This window comes from Spodoptera frugiperda, chromosome 3 (assembly GCF_023101765.2).
Source record: "Spodoptera frugiperda isolate SF20-4 chromosome 3, AGI-APGP_CSIRO_Sfru_2.0, whole genome shotgun sequence".
Lineage (NCBI taxonomy): Eukaryota > Metazoa > Arthropoda > Insecta > Lepidoptera > Noctuidae > Spodoptera > Spodoptera frugiperda.
The window spans coordinates 5,853,181-5,878,661 of NC_064214.1; the positions used below are offsets into that span (position 1 = coordinate 5,853,181).

Below are 25,481 nucleotides of genomic sequence, written 5' to 3' on the forward strand. Positions count from 1 at the left end.
TAGATTTACGATTATGAGAATCAATCGGCACTTTCGTTTTCTTCCATTGACAAATCAATATTAATTACCATATTAATAGATATTAAGTTATAAATCTCACTTAATTCTACTTATCACATTAACGATGGACAAAAAATATTAAAATACGGGTCAAATGAAAAGACTCCTATTAATTATGTAAGAAACTAATCGAGTTTAATGTCCATGAATAAATATATGGTTCCGTCTGTAAACAGATTTATTGGCCAATCGCAAAATTCTATATCTATAGCTATAAAAACTATTGCCAATCAAATACGTAATCATTCATTCATTAATGGACATTTGTATGAATTAAAATTTTAAGCCAATTAGGATTTGTTGAAAACATGTTTTTTTTGTCTCTTTCTTTGATGACTTGTTTACATCTGTTTAAAAGGTGATTAATTTATGTCATCCATTTAGTTATAGGAAGAATCGAACAAAAAAAAATTACATATTTTTTTAGAATCCTAATAGGCTTTTGATACGGTGACACATGGGGTACCTCAGGGCACTAATGAGATTTAAAATGTACAGGTGTTTCTAAATACGTAGTGTCACAGATAATAAAGACATATACAAATGGTTTTATTCAATCAATAAATAAGTATTACCAGATCATTATGATTTTTTATGGTCATTGTCTATTTCGACAAAGGCGAAACAGACGACATATTCTTGGAAATATAAAATTAACTTTGTTAGTTATAACTTAAGGTAAATTTTCAAATGTCAATGAGCTAATCGATTGATATAACGATGGCTCCGTAATTAGCAGAAAGCGGGATTAACGTAATTTATTGGTTATAGAAATCAAGTTAATTATTTGAATTCCGTATTCTTGTGCGTCGTAAATATGGAAATCGCTTATTAAGACTACAGATTTATACAGATTATTCGGAACAGAGCATCTACTGTTATAAATTGTCGTTGTATGTTTAGAAATAACTGCTAATCGGAAGATTCCATAAAGGCATGTGGTATTATATTTCCAAACCGTCGTCATTCTAAAAGGAAGACGACATTTACTCTTCGGATCTGTATATGATAAAATATTTCAAAATGAAAGGAGGAAAAGTTTAAAAGAAACCATATAATCTAGATCGATAATACGGGGTACTCTATGAATACGTAGTAGTGGTATAAATAGATAATAACAAATAATTATCATGCGAACGATTTGCATGGCAATAAGAAATGTAATAGAGGCGTTTATTACTAACACCGATAAAGATTAATTAAAAATGCTAATAGATAAGGCGATATGGATATGCCAATTACATTACTCATCGATTTAACAACATGATGTAGAAAACCAGAAGCATGCAAATAGAAACTTCACATTACTGGAATAAGCAAGATTCGAAACAACTGAATGAGAATCGATAAAAATCTATAACTCGCGATAGCTCGTTGAGAACAATTGGTAACATTTCAGTTTCCAATGCAATTCAAAAGCAATAAAACGTTGCACAAACGAACACCTACATGGACAGATAACAAAGCACAATGTAACTAAACTTACTGCCCTAAGGTTCAGGTTAATTGACAATAAACACGCTATTAAAGTCAAAATAATCAGTGAGAAACACTATGACAAAGTTAAAACCAAACCAACACATAAACCGTATGACGTAGACAATACAGACGAAGTTGCGTTAACAGAACCGCGAGAAAAAGGGTTGTAAAGATTTTTATGAACTCAAATAGATGATGTCAGGTAATAAAAATCTCATTTGTTTATCTCATACATTGAATTAAATAAATTATAGTGAGGTACAAAGTAGTGTCGATTATGTAATTCCTTATGGATCTACACTTGTGTTCGAAGATGTAGGTGGACCCATTATTATTAATGGCTTTATTGTATTTTATTAAAAATTGGGAATTTATTACTTACTGATCTACCTACATAAAGGTGAGAGAAAAGAAAAAGATTAAATGTACTGTTACTGAGATGATACGAAATAATTTTTGATTGAATTTAAAATTAAAGCCTGTCCATCGATGGCCAATTTTGAATTAAAGTTTGGCAATAACAACTCTATTAGACGATCAGACCGTATATCAAATCAAGCCTTTAGCAATAAGTTTCATTCTACATTAGGTAATGTCTTGGAAATTAATTATGGCACTAAAATCACAAAAGGGACCCAAATAACAAGCAGTACTACATATTAGATTACCTGTAACTCTAATCGTGTCTCAAGGATTTCCAGAGAACAGTTTACGCAACAATCACGTATTTTCTATACAGACAACAGTGGCGCCTACAAATACGTTTCTAATTACAATAACAATAAACTATAATGTGTCCGTAAGAGATTGTCAAACAACAATTAATGGGCTCAGAAGCTAGATACAAATCACAACCATGGGAACTCCTTCAACCATAAAATATATCACCATACCACAACCAGACAAAATAAACTTTTAAGATAATCCAACTAAGATATAAATTCCTCTGGATGATTTGTTGAGGACACAGAAGGCTTAAGGACTAGGCGTGGCCGAAAGGTTTAATGTTACCTACAAGTGGGCAGAAGTAGGTAAACATTATGTATTAGGGGAATATATTATGTACAATCTTGAACATCATAATTTATTCCACGCTGCTAAAGCTTTGGAAATTAATAAACCGGTATAATTTGACCTCTACCATATAAGTGGTGTATGGTTCACTATGCAGATAATTCTTCCATTACCTAAATTTGCATGAAAATAGAAGATGAATAATTTTAATTACAAGTGGGCGAACAATCGAAATATCTGATTGAATACATCGTGTTTTCATTAAAGGGCAAAGGCGTTTCACCCGAACGCCGCGTCACTACGACAGCGTTTGACGTGTGTTTTCAATTACATCTGTCAAATTGCCAGCCCACAGATAACATAAATCAAGGATTAGCTAGCTAATTTGCCGCTCATAGAACAATTTAAAACGATTGTTCGTAATCGATACGTACGAGTATCGGACGCGATCGGTGACAATCGATTGTTTGTGTAGATTGATGATGTTATTGTTATGTCGTGTGACGTCACCAGACATGTTTCTCGATACCTATGTTTATTGGGCTATTGTGTGGCGTGTTACACTCGATCGATGATTCGATTAAAACATTTCTTTTATGTGATAATTGGTGTAAGTTCTTAGGGTTACGTACCATTGACCTTTAATTGTATAATTGCTTGTATAAAATTAACCATTTCGTAAGTCGAGTTGCGTTAGACAGTGAGTCATATCGTCATTGTAATTTTTTTCCTTACTTTTTTAGTTTCCCTTTATATTTGGTAGTATTTCATACAATTATATACAATTACACGATCTATCAAAACAACGATACAACGCAATAATTTCATGCATTAGTCATTTCAGCTTTTACTCCAGATATGATTTAAATTATTTATCCTGATTATATTTACAGTATGATAAATGTTATGATGAAAGATGGTCAAGAATGTGCGGTGCAGATTATCGAAATATAAGCAATGAATAAAATAAAGAGGCTATGATACACAGAGAGAGAAATAAACTCTAGGTAAGTAAGTAGATAAGAAAAAAAAACAACGTTGAAAGAAAACGTGAAAGTCATAAGCTTGTTAATAGACATAAAGATAAAGATAAAATTATAAACAATAGTTTAACACTCAATATAAATAAAAATAAAATATCTTCTCGTAGCCTAATCTAAGGCAAATTCCATTTCCATTACCATCCATGCCAATAACTCAATGATTTCAAAACAAGACACAACGCGTGTCGAATGTAATGAACAGATATAATAATGAAAAATTAAAAATGGTGTGTAATAAATCTTGATAGGTTTGACACTGGCGGAATAAATGTGTATTTAATATATCGTTATCTGCTAGTGCATGCCGCAGCGGCTTTTAGTGTATCTCGAGACTCGAGTGCTGAACGTAAGGTTGGCACTCGTGGCAATCTTGGAACACCTTGTATAATAAATGATGAGTCGGGAAATTATAGAGAAATTTTGAGGAAGAAACTTACAAGAATATTTGTAAAATATTAAAATAGCTCTTTGCTGCAGTAAGACAGACAAAGCTTTAATTAAAGAAGAACAAAGTTAAGAATATACGAATTATGTTCTATAACAGCGGCAAATTATAGTTTTTTAAATGAAAAAATATTTATTGTTGTTTACTTACTTATAGTTTAATTACTTACGCATAAAATGTTCACAGGATAAAATTTCGACCAATTTTCAAATGAATAACAGTTAGGTTCTACGATAATTTAATAACCTTTAGGTTAATTGTCACAAAAACCTTACCTACCCATAATTCCCGCCATCCCTAACGAACACCGGGCAGGATCTGCACACACTTCGCACTCCATTAGAATTAAAGACATTCCGATTCGGAAATAATCCTTTTGAGTTGTGAACGTGAGAAGTGATGGCGTTGAAGGACGAGAACTTAGGGCATGCGAGTCTATTGAGCAAGCGTGTTTACAATCAAATGAATACACCTGAATAAGTAATGAGGAACCAATGTCCATAAAGAAGAAAATCTCCACAATGAATCTATTGGACAGGAAAATGATTTACGTTTTGTTGTGGATCTTACATGTGACGTTAGTGGTAGAATTGTAAAATGTGCACAAGTTTGTCGATATAATGTGCTGTGAAGAATTTTAGATATGTTTACAGATATGAGTCACGGTTACTAAAGTTAGCATTTATATTATTAATAAAAGGTTGCTTAGAATCTTAGTACAGAAGAATATAAATAACAATAGAAAACAAATATCTTTATCACACTAGAATCGAGTCCATAAACACGTTAACGACACCAAACGATTCGCTTTGATTGGAACACCAACCAAAGCAGCAATAAAGTTTTACACAAACATTAACCCTAGTTTTTATGAAGACAAAACTGTAGTAAACAATGAATGGGGACCCTTAACATGAGATCAACAAAGCAATAACATGATATAAACGGACGATAAATAAACCAATCGTGATGGCCACGATGTCGGCGACAGCCCACGCTTAATCGATTGTATCGATACGTCTTTATCGATGCCGATTGTACTCGAACGACTCGATTAACAGATGATTTGTGTAATTGGTGGTGTTATGAGCTCCGATGTTAATGCTTGTGGTCTATGTAATGATGGGCTAAGTGATGTGCTAATAATTTTCAAAGCTTTGAATAATGTCTTTATTAAGTTTCAATTGAAATTGAAATGCCTAGATGTAACAGAAGTCATACTTTTGATTATAAAACTAACGACGCAATCACTCACAAAATATGAGTCACCAAAACCAAAAAACAATTACAACCGGACTCAGAATACCGATCTCATCCACACAAATCCGACCCTTTAATTACCATAAAAAGGCGAAAATGTCACGTCACTCGCGGAGTTAATAATGAATAATCCAGAACATAAGAAGGATGGCGAGGCGAATTATGTGTCAAACAATCAGACGCCACGAGACAGGCGGGACCTAAGCTCCTTCAGTGATTTAATCCTTTTTAACGGTATAATGCTATTTATGAAGGACGATAAAGGGAAGTCTCAGATCAAGGAGACGGATCCAGTGTCAGAATCTGGTTTTCGGAATTAAGAAGTTGATTTTATTAATTATGAGTCTGGTGGAGCAGATTTTGGGAATGTGTTTGTGAACACTGGGCTTATTACATTTGACGCAGAATTTGGTAGATTGGCGGTTGGGTAATGCGCATATCAACAAATATTTGCTTAGTTGTGGTTAACCGGAATTAGTAATTATTGGCAGCGTTAAATATTAAGAATTGACTGTTTCAAGGTAATAACTTGGTTTGTAGTATATTGGATTTCCAAAAATGCATATAACTCAATAGTTATTTAACATTTCAGTTTGCAAAGCGTGAGTACAGTTTAGTGAGTAATACGCTTTTGGCCAAATCCGTGCAGTTATTTAGGTTGTAACGAGCGAAGGATTAGTGTTACACTGCAAACACATTCGTAATTGGAGTCACAGAGTTTGAACCTAAAATATCATGTGATTGCACGAGGAGTCAGTCTTCGTCTAGGATAATAAAATCGAAGACAAAAACACGGAAATACGAAGTATAATTAATAATCGATTAAATAACGAATAGACGGGAATTCCTCATGATTTGTAAAATGGTTCAGAGATTAATCAATAAATGAATAATCTTCGACATACAGGAGAAAGTCCTAGACAATAATAAAAATACCAAGGCTTATCTAGATGAACAGTCTAGCCATGTTGACAGTGCGCAAGGAAACGAAAAGTAAAACGAAAGTAAAAATTCCTACACGGTACCCGGTACCCCATGCTTACACCATTTACACTGTCCCTTATCGAAAACAAACAGGAAATGAGCGACCAATGAACGAAGGTGTTGAAGAATATGTTCTACATACAGCCAAGTTTGGTCAAACTTTCCTACAAATATTGGGATATTGGGTCGCAACGGAACCCTTTGACTCGATGCGTGGTGCGTATTTGGTCAAACGTTTGTGTAAACACGATCATTCATGTCGGAGATAACCGCCACCAGCGGGAATTGTTTTTCTTACGACCCACTTGTTTCTGGTGATTTGGTAATGAAATAACAACAAGGGTTGGGAAAAATGTCTTTGTGGTTTGGTTACCCGATATTGATAAAATTTGTTAGGGTTGACAGGGACTTTTTTGTTTTTAAACAGAAAAAAATCTATCTTCTAAGATAGAGAAGTCATTTTAGCTTGTTACTCTAATTTTATTGTTGACTACATTAGTCTTTGCCATTGCGAAAAATATTTTAATAACGAAACGAATATTTTCAATCTTTACTATTAAAATCAAAAGCCACACATAAACTTGTGAAACAAGCAATAACTCGTAACAATTTTGTCGCCCTAAAGCTCAAAGACCTAATAAAAGGGATTAAAATAAAATTAATAAATAAATCGCTCGATCAGAAACGGACGGAAACAAAACCAGTTGTGTTGAGCTCTAGTTTAGCTTCAATAAAGTTATCAACTACCACATGTCGGTAAATGACTTTAATTAAATTCGTGTTATTACTGATTTTACGCTGTCCATTAGAATTATATTGGATTGCAGTTTTCCTATACAAACGCCAGTAAGTTACCACACTATTAGGCAGTCTGGACTACTACGGCAACATGCCAACGCCTTGTGGAAGTTGTAATGTCTTGATTAAGAGTTTGTTCACAATTTACGCAGCAGGTATGATATTTGGACCTATTACATGGCTTATCTATGAACGGTAGTTCATTAAACTTATTTTAAATCGTGTTTTTGGTAAACAATTTCGTGCCTAAAGTTTTTTTAATTGCCAAGAGCTTCTGTATTTTGTGTGATCTGAAGAAATGCAATATTAAGTTCTCACTTTGAATCCTATTCTTTAATTAATTAATTTCGTGCAACTTTAGTTCATTACATTCCATTGGTGATATTACTATGTTATTGGTTAGTATTCGTCACCTTTGTAAGCTTCACAACATATGTCTAGCCAATTTCATTTTCCTCCTGTTCTATATAATGTTTTATTTTTAAATTCACTTTCATTAAAGAATATTTAATCACCGATTGTTCAATGGATGACTAAGCGGTTGTTTTATTCATTAATTTTTAATTATTTAGGCACCTTTTGTTATAATGACTATTTATGAGAGTGAGTAATACAGTGATTAGAATGTAATTTCTATTTTTGAACTTGTTGTTTTAATAAAATCGTGTTAAGTGTAGTAAGAAAGTTGGTAGTTTTTAGTAAATGTATGGCAATCCACGCTTTCAATCAAAAATCATTTAATTATTTTCTAAGCATTATAAAAACTGATTAGTTCCTTATTATGCTAAAAAAATTTATTCTAAAGATAGAAAACTGAAAAAGTAGGAGAAAAGTCAATAGTATAATTAAATTATATACCCTGCCAAATATTTTATTATTACAATTTTTCCATTCAATTATTTATTGGAGTTACAATTAAATGGCGCCAATTCCAAGAACTACTCGTATTTATTGGTATTATGTACGCTTTCATAATAATTTAGATAACTAAGAAATACGATATTATATAATAAAACAATTAGCGGAGTCATATCAAAATATTTTAGCCACTGATATAACTTGAACATTATTTTATATTACTGTTGTACTACCTCGTTGGCACTCGTTGGCACTCGTTGTTCGCGAGTGCTCGCAAAGAGGACGGAGTGGGCAAGGGGTTACAAAAAATCAGTTTTTAAAAAAATACCTAGTATCGTCACTATCCTTTGGATAATTAAAAGATAGAAGAAGTAACACTATGTTTGCAATTTGGCAAAAAAACATGTTGTCGTTGATATTGTAAATACATACATACAACTTAGCTTTACGCCTGTCTCCTATAGGGTTAGGCAGACAATGGACCGCTTATTGCTATGAATCTTACATACGTCTTTTGCTTCAACGGTCAACGTCAACGTCAAGTCTTGGCGATGTTTTAAATAAGAGCCAAATTAAAAGTACCTTTAAACTTTAAAGGATGTTGTAAATATTTCAATAATTTTATACAATATTTTAGTACATTGTCATACTATATACAAAGTTTTATGTAAAAGTAAACATATAAACGATATTACTAACTGATAAAGATTTGTAAACGATATGGAAATACCAACTATTTATATCGCTTGTTTATTTTATTGTTTAGATAAAGTAAATATAACATTATTTAGGTACATGCTCAGGTATATAATAAACGAATCGCGTGATGTTTTATTTCACATATTTCAGTTTGTAACTGATTATAACCCTAATATTTATAGTAGCAGTGACTTGTGAGATATATGAACAATTTATTTATTGAATTAATTTTATTTATATGTATGTATAGAATGTAAGTGTTGCGTGTTGGAGGTTAAAATACATAATTATTATTATAAGAAGATGTTGATGTTTATTTATATTTTACGCAAAAAGTTTTGAATAAAATTAATTATCTAATTAAATTAAATAAAGATATTGAAAAACAGTTAAAGATTAAAACTTAGTACGAGTTTGCTTTACGTTTAAAGTAATCGAAACGAGAGCGCGTTTGGCGCTATGATTGGCCGGCTCGAATATACCAACCAATCATACTAAGGGTACTGATTGGTAAAGCCACTGTCAAAATCTAACTGTAGAAGTTTGATCATTGTAGTACCAAAATAACATCGAGTATCTACATTTATTTAGTTTTATTCCTTGGAGTCAGTCAACAGTCGAAGGTGACATAAAGCTACGTTTAAATTGAACTTTAAGTGTGAAAATAAATCAAATTCCCAATATCTCCCAATCAATGCGCCACCTATACAGTATTAAATGAACAAATAGTATCAAGTCTAAGACAAAGCCTTAACCTTTGCAGCCCATTAATAATTCTCAGTTTAATTTTGACATTGCGCAGTTAAGGGCATTAATCATAGTTTATCAGAAACTCAATAGCCAGGAATTTATTAAGAATAAAAAAACAATGAACTTAACACCAGCTGCGTAATCTATACAAAGCTGGCCGCTTTAATCCGACAAGATTGTAACGTCACATAAATCAATTACAATTGAAAAGGATTGTGGACTATATAAATTAGCACGTCTATACTTTGGACAGGCTCGCACGCTTCTGAGTGGCGAAATAAGTCGTGTTTGTCCCTAAGTATAGATAACTGTTGGTGGATTATTTACTCAATGAAATGTAACTTTTATATAGGTAGAGATTTTAACTAAAAATATCGGTTTACTCACGTAAATTAATACAGAAAAGCTCTACTACTACTGAAGAAACCCTCTGTGATTTTAAGTTAATTTAGTATGTCATAATTATTATAAAGGTAGCGATTTTCCTTTGAAACCATTTTTTTTACAAATTGCTTTGCTTAGCAGATTTTTGCAGATTGCTTTACAGACTGCAAATCTATAAAGCAAGCATTTATGCGAATCATCAGGCATTTCTAAGATTAAGAAAAAAAACTAGTGTGTAGTGTATTCTGTTACTTTATTTCAGAGAGATTGGCGCTATACTTTATCTATACATATAATAAAATCGTAGAAAAGTGCTGTCTGTACATTGAAAATAAAAATAAAAAAAATAGCAGGGGTTATTGTTATGTCGATGTCGAACCCAAAAATGTAATTAACTTTTTTTTTGTCTGTTTGTCTGTTTGTCTGTTTGTCTGTTTGTCTGTTTGTCTGTTTGTCTGTTTGTCTGTTCGTCTGTGCGCGCTAATCTCAGAAACGGCTGATCCGAGTTGGATGCGGTTTTCACGAATATATTGTGGGATGCTTAAATTTACATTTAGTGTTTGTTTCATGTCAATCGGTTCATAAAAAAAAAGTTATGTCAAATTAAAGAATCACGTCGAACATTCTATGCTTATACCATTAATCTCCGCAACTATTTGACGGATTTGGTTGAAATTTGGTACAGATATAGTTTAGAACCTTAGAAAAGACATAGATATATTTTTATTTCAAAAATCAAAAAATTAAAATAAGAAATAAATTATTTATAAATAATTCTATGTCGATCGTTACACGACTTCGGTTCATGTTATTGTTTTAATTTATCGAAAAAAGTAAATAAATAGTAAAAAGGTATGAAAAAAATAATATCAATATAATAAAACATTTAGTACAAAGAAAATGCTCTAACGGAGTATAGATAATTCTATGTCGATCGTTACACGACTTCGGTTCATGTTATTGTTTTAATTCATCGAAAAAAGTAAATAAATAGTAAAAAGGTATGAAAAAAATAAAATCAACATAATTAAACTTTAAGTACAAAGAAAATGCCCGAACGGAGTATAAATAAATAATCCAAGTTGTCTTTATCCTCGATAGATGGCGTTGGGATCGAAATAGATCGCGCTATGGTTTCGTTACATTCATTTGGTTGGGTATCGGCCGAGCGCTTCGGTACTATCGTAGAAAAAGTGTATTATCAGTCGTATGATTATTTGTCTGTAGTGGTTCTGCTGTTTCGTATATTCTAAATTGGTTTCGTTGTATTTGTCAAATAATAAGTTTATTTGTTGGGTTTTCCTGGTTTTTTGGTTAAACTATTTAACGTAGGTTTAGTTTGATATCGATTATTAGTAGTTACTGTAGTTAGTTTTTTTAATAAAATTGTAAGTCTAATTTTTTTTAATTAGATTAGATTTAAGTCGTTTCTTTTAAATTATTTAGTTTAAGCTTGGTTATTATAGCATAGAGGATAGGTTGTAATATAGTTTCTTTTTTAATTGTTATAAATTCGTAATTCGTAGCTTTCTTTAGTTTTAAGTTAGTTTAAGTCCGTTTTTAAACTATTTTTTCAATGCCCTAAGTGAGTATACATCTATTAAATTCAAACGCAGAGCTCATTATGTTGATTTTTGAAGAGTTCCCTGGAATATCTTCCACATCTCATTTTTGAAGAGATCCCGCGAGATCGGGAACTATGTGGTTAAAACCAAAAATTTGCCGGAAGTCACTATTCCACGCGAACGAAGTCGCGGGCAAAAGCTAGTTTAATACTATATGTAGTACATTGACAGTCTGTTTGGAGGGTGTGTCACACAGCGATCGTATCAATCCATACGAGCGGATTGTGATAGATATGAAAATATTTTAATTCACGAACAGGCTGCTTATCGTGCAGACGTTTTATTATTGTTCTATCTTTATTCCGCCGTAAATATTGTAAGTGGATCTACGTTTATTTGTGGAAATTGCCAGAAATGCTGACAGGGTGACTGATACTGTATCAATGTTTTGGATTGGCGCCTGTTGAAGAGATTATTGGCGGGGACTTTCTTCTGTTTCGTTGGAGTTAAAGTACTTTTTAGTAGACGATCAGATTATTGCTACTTATAAAATGAGCACAGTAGCTTCTAACTAAATAGGTTGTCGCAGCGGCCTAATTCTATGTGTTATTCCATTCCATAATCTATCCCAGTTCCAAATTTCGTTCCGATCCCTTGAACTGTTTTGAAGTGATAGAGTAACAAAGAAACATTACACAAGCATTTATAATATTAGAAAGATTACATTCTTACATTCTGAAACAAAACTGCAGGATTGTCTTCATTCATTTGACTGAGTAAATGGTTTCGGATATGTGGTTGTAAGACTATTTGTACCTACATATATATTTCATTTTTTTACTATTAATGTTGCAATATTATGATTATGATCGAACCTGGCATGCCAACAAATGAATAAATTACCTATACATTTTATCGCTATGAACTAATATCTGATGCACGGTGTAGTCACGACTGATTACGATGACTGGTCATATCCTACACGTGCGTAGGAAAGTCCGAAGTGAAAATTTAGGCTGCTATTTATTTCTTACTAGTACTTTTTTTAAGGGGGAAAATCATCTAATGACTTCTCTCGCTTTGGGCGAGGCGAGAGGGAGTGTTAGACTCTTACTGACTAAAAACCACCCCGTTCCTACTCCTGCTTTTCGAGCCGGAGTCCGTAGTTTCGGATCATCTTCGAATATTAATACGTTTATTTTGCGACAGTTCTTTACCGAAAAGTTATTACAGACTAGCTTTTGCCCGCGACTTCGTTCGCGTGGAATAGTGACTTCCGGCAAATTTTTGGTTTTAACCACATAGTTCCCGATCTCGCGGGATCTCTTCAAAAATGAGATGTGGAAGATATTCCAGGGAACTCTTCAAAAATCAACATAATGAGCTCTGCGTTTGAATTTAATAGATGTATACTCACTTAGGGCATTGAAAAAATAGTTTAAAAACGGACTTAAACTAACTTAAAACTAAAGAAAGCTACGAATTACGAATTTATAACAATTAAAAAAGAAACTATATTACAACCTATCCTCTATGCTATAATAACCAAGCTTAAACTAAATAATTTAAAAGAAACGACTTAAATCTAATCTAATTAAAAAAAAAATTAGACTTACAATTTTATTAAAAAAACTAACTACAGTAACTACTAATAATCGATATCAAACTAAACCTACGTTAAATAGTTTAACCTAAAAACCAGGAAAACCCAACAAATAAACTTATTAATTGACAAATACAACGAAACCAATTTAGAATATACGAAACAGCAGGACCACTACAGACAAATAATCATACGACTGATAATACACTTTTTCTACGATAGTACCGAAGCGCTCGGCCGATACCATCTATCGAGGATAAAGACAACTTGGATTATTTATTTATACTCCGTTCGGGCATTTTCTTTGTACTAAAAGTTTAATTATTTTGATATTATTTTTTTCATACCTTTTTACTATTTATTTACTTTTTTTCGATGAATTAAAACAATAACATGAACCGAAGTCGTGTAACGATCGACATAATCTATACTCCGTTAGAGCATTTTCTTTGTACTAAATGTTTTATTATATTGATATTATTTTTTTCATACCTTTTTACTATTTATTTACTTTTTTTCGATAAATTAAAACAATAACATGAACCGAAGTCGTGTAACGATCGACATAGAATTATTTATAAATAATTTATTTCTTATTTTTATTTTTTGATTTTTGAAATAAAAATATATCTATGTCCTTTCTATTTTTCTAAACTATATCTGTACCAAATTTCAACCAAATCCGTCAAATAGTTGCGGAGATTAATGGTATAAGCATAGAATGTTCGACGTGATTCTTTAATTTGACATAACTTTTTTATTTATGAACCGATTGACATGAAACAAACACTAAATGTAAATTTAAGCATCCCACAATATATTCGTGAAAACCGCATCCAACTCGGATCAGCCATTTCTGAGATTAGCGCGCACAGACGAACAGACAAACAGACAAACAGACAAACAGACAAACAGACAAACAGACAAAAAAAAAGTTAATTACATTTTTGGGTTCGACATCGACATAACAATAACCCCTGCTATTTTTTTTATTTTTATTTTCAATGTACAGACAGCACTTTTCTACGATTTTATTATATGTATAGATATACCTATAATATACATACTCGTATTATACCTATAGCTTAGACATAGGTGTGAGCTATAGAGAATGCGCATTTCCTATTGAAACTGTTTAGATAATTTTATTACAAAGTAGCTGACCCGGCAAATTTCGTACAGCCTCAAACAAATTCTTCTCACCTTTTAAACCTTTCCTGGACTTCCATAAATAATTGAAGACCAAAATTAGCCAAATCGGGAATGAACGGCAGTTGATTTTTTATAGATTAAAAACATTAAAAATATCTGTAGGCACGGTTATTTACTTTCATGTTTCAGCCCCTAAATTTTTTCTCACATGAGATGTACAACAACAATAGATACAAATTACTTCTCAGTAGATAAGATGAAAGAACACCCGCCTCACTACGTAGAGATAGGTCGTGTGAGTAGTGACAATGGCAGTGACTCCTAGAGCCACCGGTGGCTCTAATTTGTGGCAGTTCAGACCAGTTCACGCTAGAACTGGTCATTCAAATGGTGGGATCGGGTCTCCTAGGGCTGTGCAGGGTCAATAATCAGGGTCGTGGCTTGTGTGAAGGTAAGATGGGCCATCACTTCCTGAAAGTTGTTTGGTACTAAGAAATCGATTTTGGGAACAATTTCTTGATTTGTGTAGAGTTTGGGTGGAGTCTATGTATGTTTGTTTATTAAATTTGCTATTTTTCGGTTATTTTCATCACTTTTTGAGTGACTTTGACAATTAGGTAACAGTAAATGGGTGAATAGATGTCGATGGGTGGATAGACACAGCAAATGGGTAAATAAATGTTGATTAAATATTCTAACATCTATTCACCCCTTTCCTATATCTATTAATATTCACTCTGTTTTACGGTAATTTGATTAAAAAAGCTCGGATTATAATAATTTTATTGACTTCAGATTATATTGTAACCTATTCAAAATTGTAATTACCTGTATCTGGAGGACAGAAAAATAAGCTTTTAAACTGTGTTGCGTTTATCCGACCTTAAACTTAGTGCTTAGAGTTTGTCTACGTCTTTAGTACTATTTAAAATCGTATAATGATTGTCCGAAGGTGCAAATAGTACGTAATACCTCCTTCACCCGACTCATTACCAGTAGGTACCTACTTGAGCTGTGTTTACAGTACACCGTGACACATTTCTCGGTTGACCTAGGCATTGTAGGCGATATGACCACTATTAGAAACTCATTTCCTATTACGTTAACTGCCATTTAGAAGCTAGACTTAAAACTAGCCAGTCATTATAAGGACAACTTTCATAAAATAGGTCTCTGCTTACCATTCTTAGAGTAGTAACCGTGGTGTTATAGTTGTTAGGTAGTTGCCATGACAGCTTATTCAAAATTCGAATAAAAATTTAAATTCAATATAAGAATGTGTCTCTATTGTTGTCTACTGCAAATAGTGATGTCCCAATGTGACTAATTGAATGAACCGATTTAGTCGATTTATTAATCGTTTTAACTTTAATGAGAACCACGTTTAAAGTTATCGCGTTCTTCCATGACCACAACAATGAGTCTCGATGCATTGACCTTTCCTACACGCGGCAAACAGTTAAGGTATGAAATAGAATTTATCGATAATAAATGGTGCTTTTCATATTAATTTTCTTGGCGTAAACATTGTAACAGAATTTATATTGTAACGTGAGTATTTTACTTGTAAATAAGTTCCCTTTATTGCCTTTTGTTGTGTTATTAATTTCATGGTGTACAAACGTGTTGGTAGGTACTATATATATTCTTGAATGGATATTTGGAATAGAAATCACGTTTCTTGAATAATCCATTAACTGAACTAGATGTTTTTTCTAAAAGCAGTTTTTTAAACTTCCGCGCTATAAACGGGAAATGAAGGAAATCGTTTGATGTTTGTGTTAACTGAGCTCTAGATTTTGAATGCATTTTATAGTCGATTGAAATGTTCACACATAAAACTTTCATTGGCTACCGACCGATATATTTATAATTCATTCTAGTTTTTTTATTAAGTAGTTCCATGTGGTTTTTAAAAAACATTTTTATTACGTCTCAGTAATGCAGGTTAGTTCGTAAATATTCAATTATAATCTTTATGATAATTGAATTGTTGAAGGGGCTAGTTTATTGCCTACCTATTAATTAATGCCGTATCGCAAATATTAAAAAGTATGCGAGTTTTATCGCTCATCATTTAATCAATGTGTGCATAGATACCTATACATATTTACCTAAGTTTCATTTAAGCTAGTTCTTTATTTTTTATATAAAAAATATTTCTTTTTAATGTTCTTAGTCATATTAGAATTAACCATTTTTAACTTTAGGTCTTTGACCTACTTTCCGAAATAACGTTTGTCACACCGCGTCCGTAATTAATATTTAATTACAAAATCACTTAATCTGGTGATAAGGAGGTATTTAAATTCTGCGCCATTAATTAAAAATTATGATTTTTAAATTTTAAATAAAACAGAAATAGAAAATTTCAAATATGGAAAAAATAACTCACCATTTTAATTGCCATGAGCAAAAATAAATTTGTCCAATGTATTGAATAAATCATACATAAAACACTACTGCACTACGTTCATTTGAAAACTTTTATCACAGTTTTTAACTTTTTTGGGAAATATGTGCACATCACTAAAATTTTATTTTTTAATATTTTTGTATCGATTCCATGGCGGGCGCGCGCCGTGCGGGTGCTATGAGCGACTAGTGTTGCCCGCGCCGTGCTCCATACTGCACGGGTATCGCCTCGGCCACATAATGAAGCGTCCGATTAGACTGAACCGCTTTATTGGAATTCCATCGAGTTTTCGCTCATCATCGCCTCCCGTAATATATACGTTTGTGAACTAATGAAATGCTCGATAGTTGTAGATAAGCCTACTTTGGTTGATGATGTTAACCAAATAATTGCGACATGTAGTGTGGGTTACATACGTTATCATGCCAGACACGGTTTTGGCGGTACATGGAAATTGCAAGGCCAGGGTAAAATCTGTGGAATATCGATGGTATTGTGTTTGTATTTTACAGTTTTAACTGTGAGTAGGTACACATCATTTTAGGTATTATTTTAAGTAAACTAAACTTTATTAATAAAACTTTCTTTATTATTTATTCCTTTTTTAATTATTTATTTTATTCCTTGAAAATCTTTTAGATTTACGGATTTATTAATAAAATTATTTAAAACTTAAAATTTAATATTCTTGGGTTGTTCACTTTAGGTGAAATAATAATTTTAAAAAATCATACGCAACAGCCTTTTACGAATACACAAAATTAAATATCGTGTAGGTAAGGGGACAGCATTTGTTCAGCAGTAGACTGGCTGATGATGACGACAATGATACCTATATCAGCCAATTCAACCAGTTTTATATTTGTCAGCCAGACACGCCGATACTAACTTACTACATTTTTCTTTGACAGACTAAAAACCACGTGACGGAAGGCGTATGTTATCACCACATAAATTCGAAGCAGACAATGGTACATTAACACCAGCTAGACTGTCGCCGCCGGTGCCAGACACGCGACACCAGACTCATGGGCTGACCTATTAAACACTAATTCACTAACACATTGATACACATCACTAATTCTATTTAGTCGATGTTCGTTGGTACTCGACTATTATTGGTGTTATGAGATATGATGAGTTTAGTGATTTTTTTTTTATTTGTGTTTGGTCAATGTTGTGGACTATTTTTTACGATAAATTCGCCCAAGAATTTATATAATGATTTTAATTCTATTGAAATGTATGTACCTACATCTAGTTACTAAATAAAATAAAAAAATATTATACCTTTCGAGAGATATACTAAATTAATTATTATATTTTTCGCTTACTGACCAAACTGTTTAACGAGGAACACAAATGGTTTCAAGCCACACCAGGGTTTCATATTTTTCAGGGGCGAAATTACATTCTGCGACACAAAGAGCGGCAAATGTTGCGCTACTACTACCTTATTTTTTTTATGCAAAACTCTTTTTAGATGCTTCTTTTAAATACCTTTAAATTATTTATTAGCATATAATACTACACTGAAAAGGTACATAGGTAGTCCTTCCACTGATTACTGAAATTAGTACCTAAAACCTATTACATAGTTTTTCCAGTTACTGTTAACCTTATCATGATACGAACAATGAACATTATTACCTAAGTATTGGTAGATTACATACTTGGTAGGTATTTTACGTGTTATCTAACATTTTCCCGTTATAACTGCACTTAGGTACTACTATTGAATTTACGAATTTATATTGCAGTTTACCTTATAAACTTTTATAATAGATAGATATAGATATAGATTGGATGTTATCAGTAATTGCAATTTCTATATCTTTAATGATATAGTTTAGGTTAGGCGCTCGTGACTGCTTTTTCTCAGACACCTACAAAATAAATGTAGATTCAAATCTTGAAAGAAAACCCTGTTTTGGAGTGTATTGAAGTTAAAATAATATTCTATACGCAACGTATACAGTGCTGAAAGAAAATATATCATTGACACGCTGCGTGCATTATTTATAATTAGCGACCCGCCCCAGCTTCACGCCTATACATATAAACTTTTCTCTAGAATCACTCTATCTATTAAAAAAACCGCATCAAAATTCGTTGCGTAGTTTTACAAAGAAGCATACAAAGGGAAATAGGTACAGGAGAAAATCCTAGTGTGGGACAACGATTTCTATAAAGAAAAAAAAAATGAGAAAGAGATTGAGAGCGGTTCTCAACTCAGATATGAGAGTGGAGTGAGAGTGTACTTACCGCGAGCAGAGTGGGCAGGGCGCTTGCCATGCGCATAGTCGCAGCGCGGCGGGAGCGCGGGCGGCGCTAAGTGACGGAGGCGGCGGGCGGACGGGCACGCGCGGGCCGCATCCGGCCGCCCTCCGGTGCTCTACCACCGTCGCGACGGCATCGCGCACCTATACGGAAAACATATTGCATTATTTTCTAGAAAAAATAAGTCATAAGTAGGTGAATGACAGAAAAGTGCCAATGGCTTAGCAAGAAAATAGTTCTACAAATCTTAAATAAAAATCAATTCACCAAACAATTTTTGTTTCGTATAATGTCAGTCACAGAGTCGCAGTTAAATCGAATGTTTCAGTATAAACATTTCAAAGTTTTATGAAATTATGGTGTTCCTACAATCTATACTTCTAAATACTGTTTAAAATTGATTTTCATGCAACAGAAGAAATGTACTAAAACTATACATATAAATGTGTTTTGTTTAATAGCGTCACTTTTTAGGGAGGAGTCAATCAAAGGTATGATATGGCAAAGGAACAAAGATGGCGCCTAAAGTATGAAGGGCGCATGTGCAAACATATACAGGGATATTTAAGCTCCTCCCACATATTTTCCCTACACAGATAACAGCATCAACACATTACTTCCAATCAATCAAAATGATGCAATTTACAATCATTAAAATTTTCCTTATAGCAAAAAAAAAAGTCGCAAGAATTTAATCACACTTGATCAATTACGTCATTATCAAAATCAAAGTCCAAGTCTAGTGTTACAATCTGTCGTGTGACGTCACGCTTCACGCCTCCATCGCTACGTCACAGGATGTGTCTGTTGATAACCGTCATAATCTTTATATCAGTGGCGCCAACGTAGTGTAACTAAAATATTTGTCAGATGAATAATTCGATAAACTTCCAAACGTTTATCGATAACACAATCTCCGTATAAAATATTTTCACTCTATCGATGTTATGTTTTCACTAGAATTTTAATCAGTCATCGCATTTTTGTGTTAGTTTTTTTTTGTTAAATTCCGGAACCAGGATCCGGCGGGCAATAGCCGTCATCTAAACAAACAGGGAGATTGACTGGATCGTGTTTGTTAGTTCAAGTGTTGCGAATTTGACTCAACATTCAGCTTCTAACAGTTTTTGGAAACATGAATAATATGGATCTGGATAACGTTAATGTACTTTTAAGGAATTTGAAGTGTACGTAACTTGATCTGCGTCAGTTACTTATCTGACGTTATGAGTCGAATGTTCCCTTCTTTCTTCCCAGGCAAGAGAGCTGTATAAGAATTTTAGGGGACATCAGGTTTGTGGGTCAATTAGGGGTAAACATATCTGACGATATTATTAATGTCTATGTCAAATAGGTTTTTAAAATGTATTATGTAAAACGTTCGTACGCCAGCTATTACTTCTGCGGATCTGATGCGCTCCGATCAGGAAGCTTTATGATCTGTGTTGGGTGCAAGGCAATAAAAAGCAAATAGAGGGTGTTAATTTATGATTTATTATTATTCTATTAAACTGTAAGGTACAAATAGGTAGTGATGGTATGATAGTGACTAGATAATATTACTTCAACTTTCGCATTCTTTTAAACCATCGGGGAAAAACAGATGTGATGTTGCAGATTATAAAGATATGCGGAACGTTGTATCGGTAAGTATATGTAGGTATATTATTGTGATAACTAATAATACAAACATTATGAAGTGATTAACTTATTAATCGATAGGTAGTTCAGGGATTAATTGCAATTCTCATTATTTATAACAAAAAATATGGGAGATTATTATGATAACTGAAGTCCATATGTTTCGGTTTTTATTTATAAGATAGCACTATAGCTTCTGTCCTGTGCGATTCCGTTTTTCAGACTACACATTTCTTCCCTACAACATTTATAATACAAACTTTGGTACGATTTAATAGTTCCTTCGTTAAATATTAAAAATGTTTGCGCAAAAAAATGTCGCAAGTCAGATTTTTTTAAATCATTTTAGGATGCCTGCATATCCGGAGCTGCGGACTACCTAGTGGGTTTACCGGGGCTCCGTCTCTAAAAGCAGGAGTAAGAATGTATTTTAGTCAGTAAGAGTCTGACACAACTTCTCGCCTCGCCCAAAGCGGGAGAAGACATTGGATGATTTTGCCCCCTCAGAAAAAAAGGATATCGTACCATCCTGTGTCACTCACTTTACTTATAATATGAACCTGTCATACACAGCACAGCTGATCGCTCAGAACACACGAGTACAAGTAGTTAATTATTAATAGCAACAGTGAGATATTGTTTACAACAAACACGTGTCATAATTACATTTACGTCGTATTTTGTAAAGTAATTAACACGGTAGTAACGTATTTCGCAACTAACAATAAACTTACTGTCGCACTAACTATCGATATATCGATTATTTATGCTAATGTCTGTCTGTTATGAACAAAATCTTATGATCTAAGTGAATAGGTATTATAGTAACCAGATACTGTTTTTGTGAATCATAATTTGTTTACAAGATAATTTTCATTAAACAAAATATTCTAAGCATGATTCTTAGCTGTATTTCCATTCAAAATAACAATGACTAAGTATATAGTGTATAATATTTTTAGTTACAGTAACTAAAAAGGATCTAAACGGGACCCAACTCGTATCGTATCCCATTTGCCGTAAAAGAGGAAAAGACAACAATAGAATTTGTACGACATCCTTCAATTTTTTTTTTAATTATATTAGTCGAAGGTGGATTAGATACATATGTACATAATAATATCGTTAATCTCTTCTTTTGGTTCACAAAGTTTAATAGAATGCGTTGCATATTTTTCAAAAAATCATTGCAATGCACGCTTCGCAATTAGCAAGCATCTAGCGTCCGAAGCCACAGCCAAACCCACTACACCAGCCAATAGACAGACGGATCATTTAATTAGAGATGATGCACACAAAACAAATGACACGCTGTCTGATATAGAAGCGTGACGTAATCATCTGACAATGTCACATGTCATATTGTTTGAGCACAGGCGGATCTGGTGTTTGGTGGCGATGAACTGGCACATCCTTGTCTATTGGTTGTCGATAGGTACTGGTGTTGACGGATCTATTTCTGTTACTTTATGGCAATTTTAGACTTCAAGGTGGAGGTGAATTTTACTGACTTTTCGTCTGTTTGTCGAGGGGTGCTTTATCTAAAGTGGATCTGAATGTGATCTTGGAATACCAAGACTACAATAGGCAAGTCACTAAGATTTTCAAATTTAGTTCTGTTTAGTAGTCATCAGAACAATGTCGCTAGTTTCTGGAGTTGCGAACTACCTGGCTGGTTTACCGGGTGTCCGGTTCGAAAAGCAGGAGTAGGAATGGGGGCGGTTAGTTGTTTTAAGCCAATTAGAGTCTAACACTCCCTCTCGTTTCGCTCAAGCCGGGGGAAGTCACTAGATGGTACTTTAGAACTGAGGTCTTTTGGCATTTCCAAAGTTCAAATTCATGGCATTAAAATCACTGATACCCAGAAGATAAATGTTATATCTAAGTAATTACTATGAGTACGAAAGAAGTTCCTGCTTTTTTCGGTAATAATTTGTGGTCTTAAAATTTTTAAAACCAAAATGTCAGAAACTCTCGTACGGAAGCTACGAAAAGAAAACAATTTGTAGCCATCTGCGGTGTATATGTTTAAGGCCATGCTAACCTACAAGCGATGAGCGGAGAGTGGATCTACGTTTTATAATTTATACAGAGAAAATAATAACTGAGATAACTTTATTAGTAGTTTAGGATTCGAAGAACATTAATTACTCAAAAACAACACATGGAGATTATGTTTTTACTCAAAAGAATGAAACGTTATTAAACTAAGTCATTTATATTGCCGCATGCGCCAACGCACGGTCTAACCGGTAGGCTGTGCGACGCGACATCACCGCGTCTGCGCACGTTGCTCATGATGAACAGTCCCTATGTGACTCGAAACTAGTAGAGCTTTTCTCCATTACGTAAGTAAACCGTGATTTTTCAGTTAATTTAGACTAAACCGCTGCCGCTCATGACCCATCGCTGTCAAAAGGACAGAGCCTCACATATTTGTTCATAAAACGTAACTGTGAAACCACAACTCCGTATCGACTATCGACATGTGAAAATAGCAAAGTTCGAAGTGTAATACAAACGTAATTAACGTAAGTCTAAAAATATACAAATGTCCGCAAATAGAGCTACCTTGTTGACATATCGCGTGCCGACTGTTAGCCATCAATGTTAATTACACGTCGCTAATTTATTGGTCGACGCACGTATTGATTTGATTGATTAACGAGTGATATTGTGTTTCTAAACTTGAGAGGAAAGGGGCTAATACAGATGTTTCTGTTCTAGATATTTCTGTGTTATTCCAATTTTTAACAGACGTTATCGATGTTTGTCTAATATTTGACTCTTGTATTTGCAGCTAAATGGACTTTAATCGAAATCTTTATTTTTTATATCTAACTAGCGACCCGCCCCAGCTTCGCATGGATGCAATGGTGATATATTATGCATGTATTATACATATAAAACTTCCTCTTGAATCACTCTATCTATTAAAAACAGTAACTCATCAAAATCAGTTACGCACAAAAGTAGTTTTAAAGATTTAATCATACAAAGGGACATAGGGACAGAGAAAGCGACTTTGTTTTATACTATGTAGTGAAGTATAAGTTACACTTTCTGATTTGGATCGAAGGCTTAAAAATGCATGTAGAAGTAGTAATAATGTATAAAATAAGTAAAAATGAATTAGACATTTGGGTTGATATACCAAACGTAATTGCAACTTATTCAAATGCGTAAAACTAGACAACTAATTACTCTTGTAAACTCTTGCTCTAAGGTCAATTGAATGACGGTAAACATCGGTTGCGCAAGAGTAGATCGGACTGGTTTCAGTAAGAGTGAAATTTATTGTATGTTGTCTGCATCCGGTAAAGGGGCAAGTTGAAAACTAAATGGATTTTTCCATACTTCTCCAGATGAGTTCATAAACTTGATTCTTGGGTGTGTATTTGAAATAAAATTATGACTCAAAAATGTTTGGTTATTGTAATAACATCGTAGAATTTTTAATCCTACTTTAAGAAATATCGCCAGTAGGCTACGCAACGTCGCCGCGTCTGTGCACTGTGCACGCTGAAGAGTCTCTCTGTGACTTCAAACTAGAAGAGCTTTTCTCCGTTCATTTACGTAAGAAAACAGTATTTTTTAGTTAATTTAGTATGTCTTATTACAATAACTATTGTAAAAAAAGAAAAATCAATAACTTCGCTTTGACGTTTCAGAACCCATAGGCATAGGTTGTGGTGACGTACATTGAAGTTTCAGCGACATATTAACAGAAGACGTCACAAAAATCCATAGCGTGCGATTAAACAAAGATAGAAAATCCTAACGAAAAACTGTTGGGCAGTAGACCACCAGGCGCGATCACTTCACCTAGTCAGAGGATCATCCTTTTCTGATCTTAGGGAACTCTATTCTTTGTTCCCTTAGGTTATATAATTATGCTACACGTTATACAAAGACGTGTCTTCATACCATGATAATTCAATTAAAACCTAACCTATTTGAATCAAATATTATATTTCACTGAATACCATTAGAGCTGAATGTGTATAAATCTTCGGCAATATGGTATGCACATTATTAATAATACTTGTAATAAATCACTTGAGCCCTTCCCTTTTGGACTTCACGTGCTAAATGTGTTGACTTAGGAATGAAGTTGGGGCACGCGATTCGTTCTATGTTAGGTTTTAGTCACAATGTTAAGACAAGCATATTTACAATTTGTACATAAATATAAAACTAAATAGGTTTTTCCATGGTTTCACTAACTTATCATCATCTCCAATTTCTGTTTTTAACGAAATTATATTTACATGACGTAACCTACTTTCAGAAACTAAGTTAGTCCACAGATTGGACTTTTCAGCTTTCTTTATAATTAAAGATGTGCTGATGTACAGATCTAGATAATATAGGAAATCAGGAAATGTTGATATTTAATTGTTGTTAAAATGGTTTTTGTGTCTAATAGGCACTTATCAATATAATATGTACACACGTAACGTCACTGTACAAGATATGTACATCCACTTTTCACAATCTATGTTGTAAGTCAAGTCTTTTGTAATAGGTGTATAATTTTCAAAAATCCAATAAAAGCCCAGCAATTCTCTGCCCGACCCGGGCAGCTAACCGAGACACCTTGCCCGGCAGACGCACTTGCGACCATTCAGCCAACGAGGCAGTCATTTCTCATCATCTTAGTAATATAGTTTTATTATGTACCAAACGCTTGATACTTCACACTACAAGCTTTTAGTCATGGATATAAATACTCAAGATTTTATATTAAAATCAATGAAGCGAATCGATGACTATGATTTATTTATGAGCGTATGGTGATAAATCATGGAGTTCGATGGAATATTAGGTTCATTGGTCCATTAAAAGAAAAAACCTCTTGTGTTGTTGTCGAATTAGATTTATATGTGTCATTAGCAGAAGTGTTTGTAAATCTTCGGAAAGTTTATAGGCTTATTTTTAGGCTGCCTTAATGTGGTTTGAAAGGTATCTCACCTGATTTTCTTTCAGTAGGTCGAAAGTTCATTGTACCATCTTAGAGCCATTTTTATGGGCGATTTTATTACCCCAT

At 33.4% G+C, this 25,481-nt stretch overlaps 1 protein-coding gene across 3 annotated transcripts in view; it reads right to left on the reverse strand.

Moving 5' to 3' along the window:
* The window catches only part of LOC118273925 (uncharacterized), a 198,008-nt gene that overhangs the window by 5,466 nt on the left and 167,061 nt on the right, over positions 1-25,481 (reverse strand). For 2 of the 3 annotated variants that reach the window (XM_035591138.2, XM_035591139.2), the window contains one exon: positions 18,776-18,933. In XM_035591138.2, coding sequence (XP_035447031.1) covers positions 18,776-18,811 — 36 coding nt within the window. In that variant the 5' untranslated portion in view covers positions 18,812-18,933. Of the gene's footprint in view, positions 1-16,489; positions 16,877-18,775; positions 18,934-25,481 lie in introns of those variants that run through there. The other variant, XM_035591137.2, reaches the window with a different exon arrangement.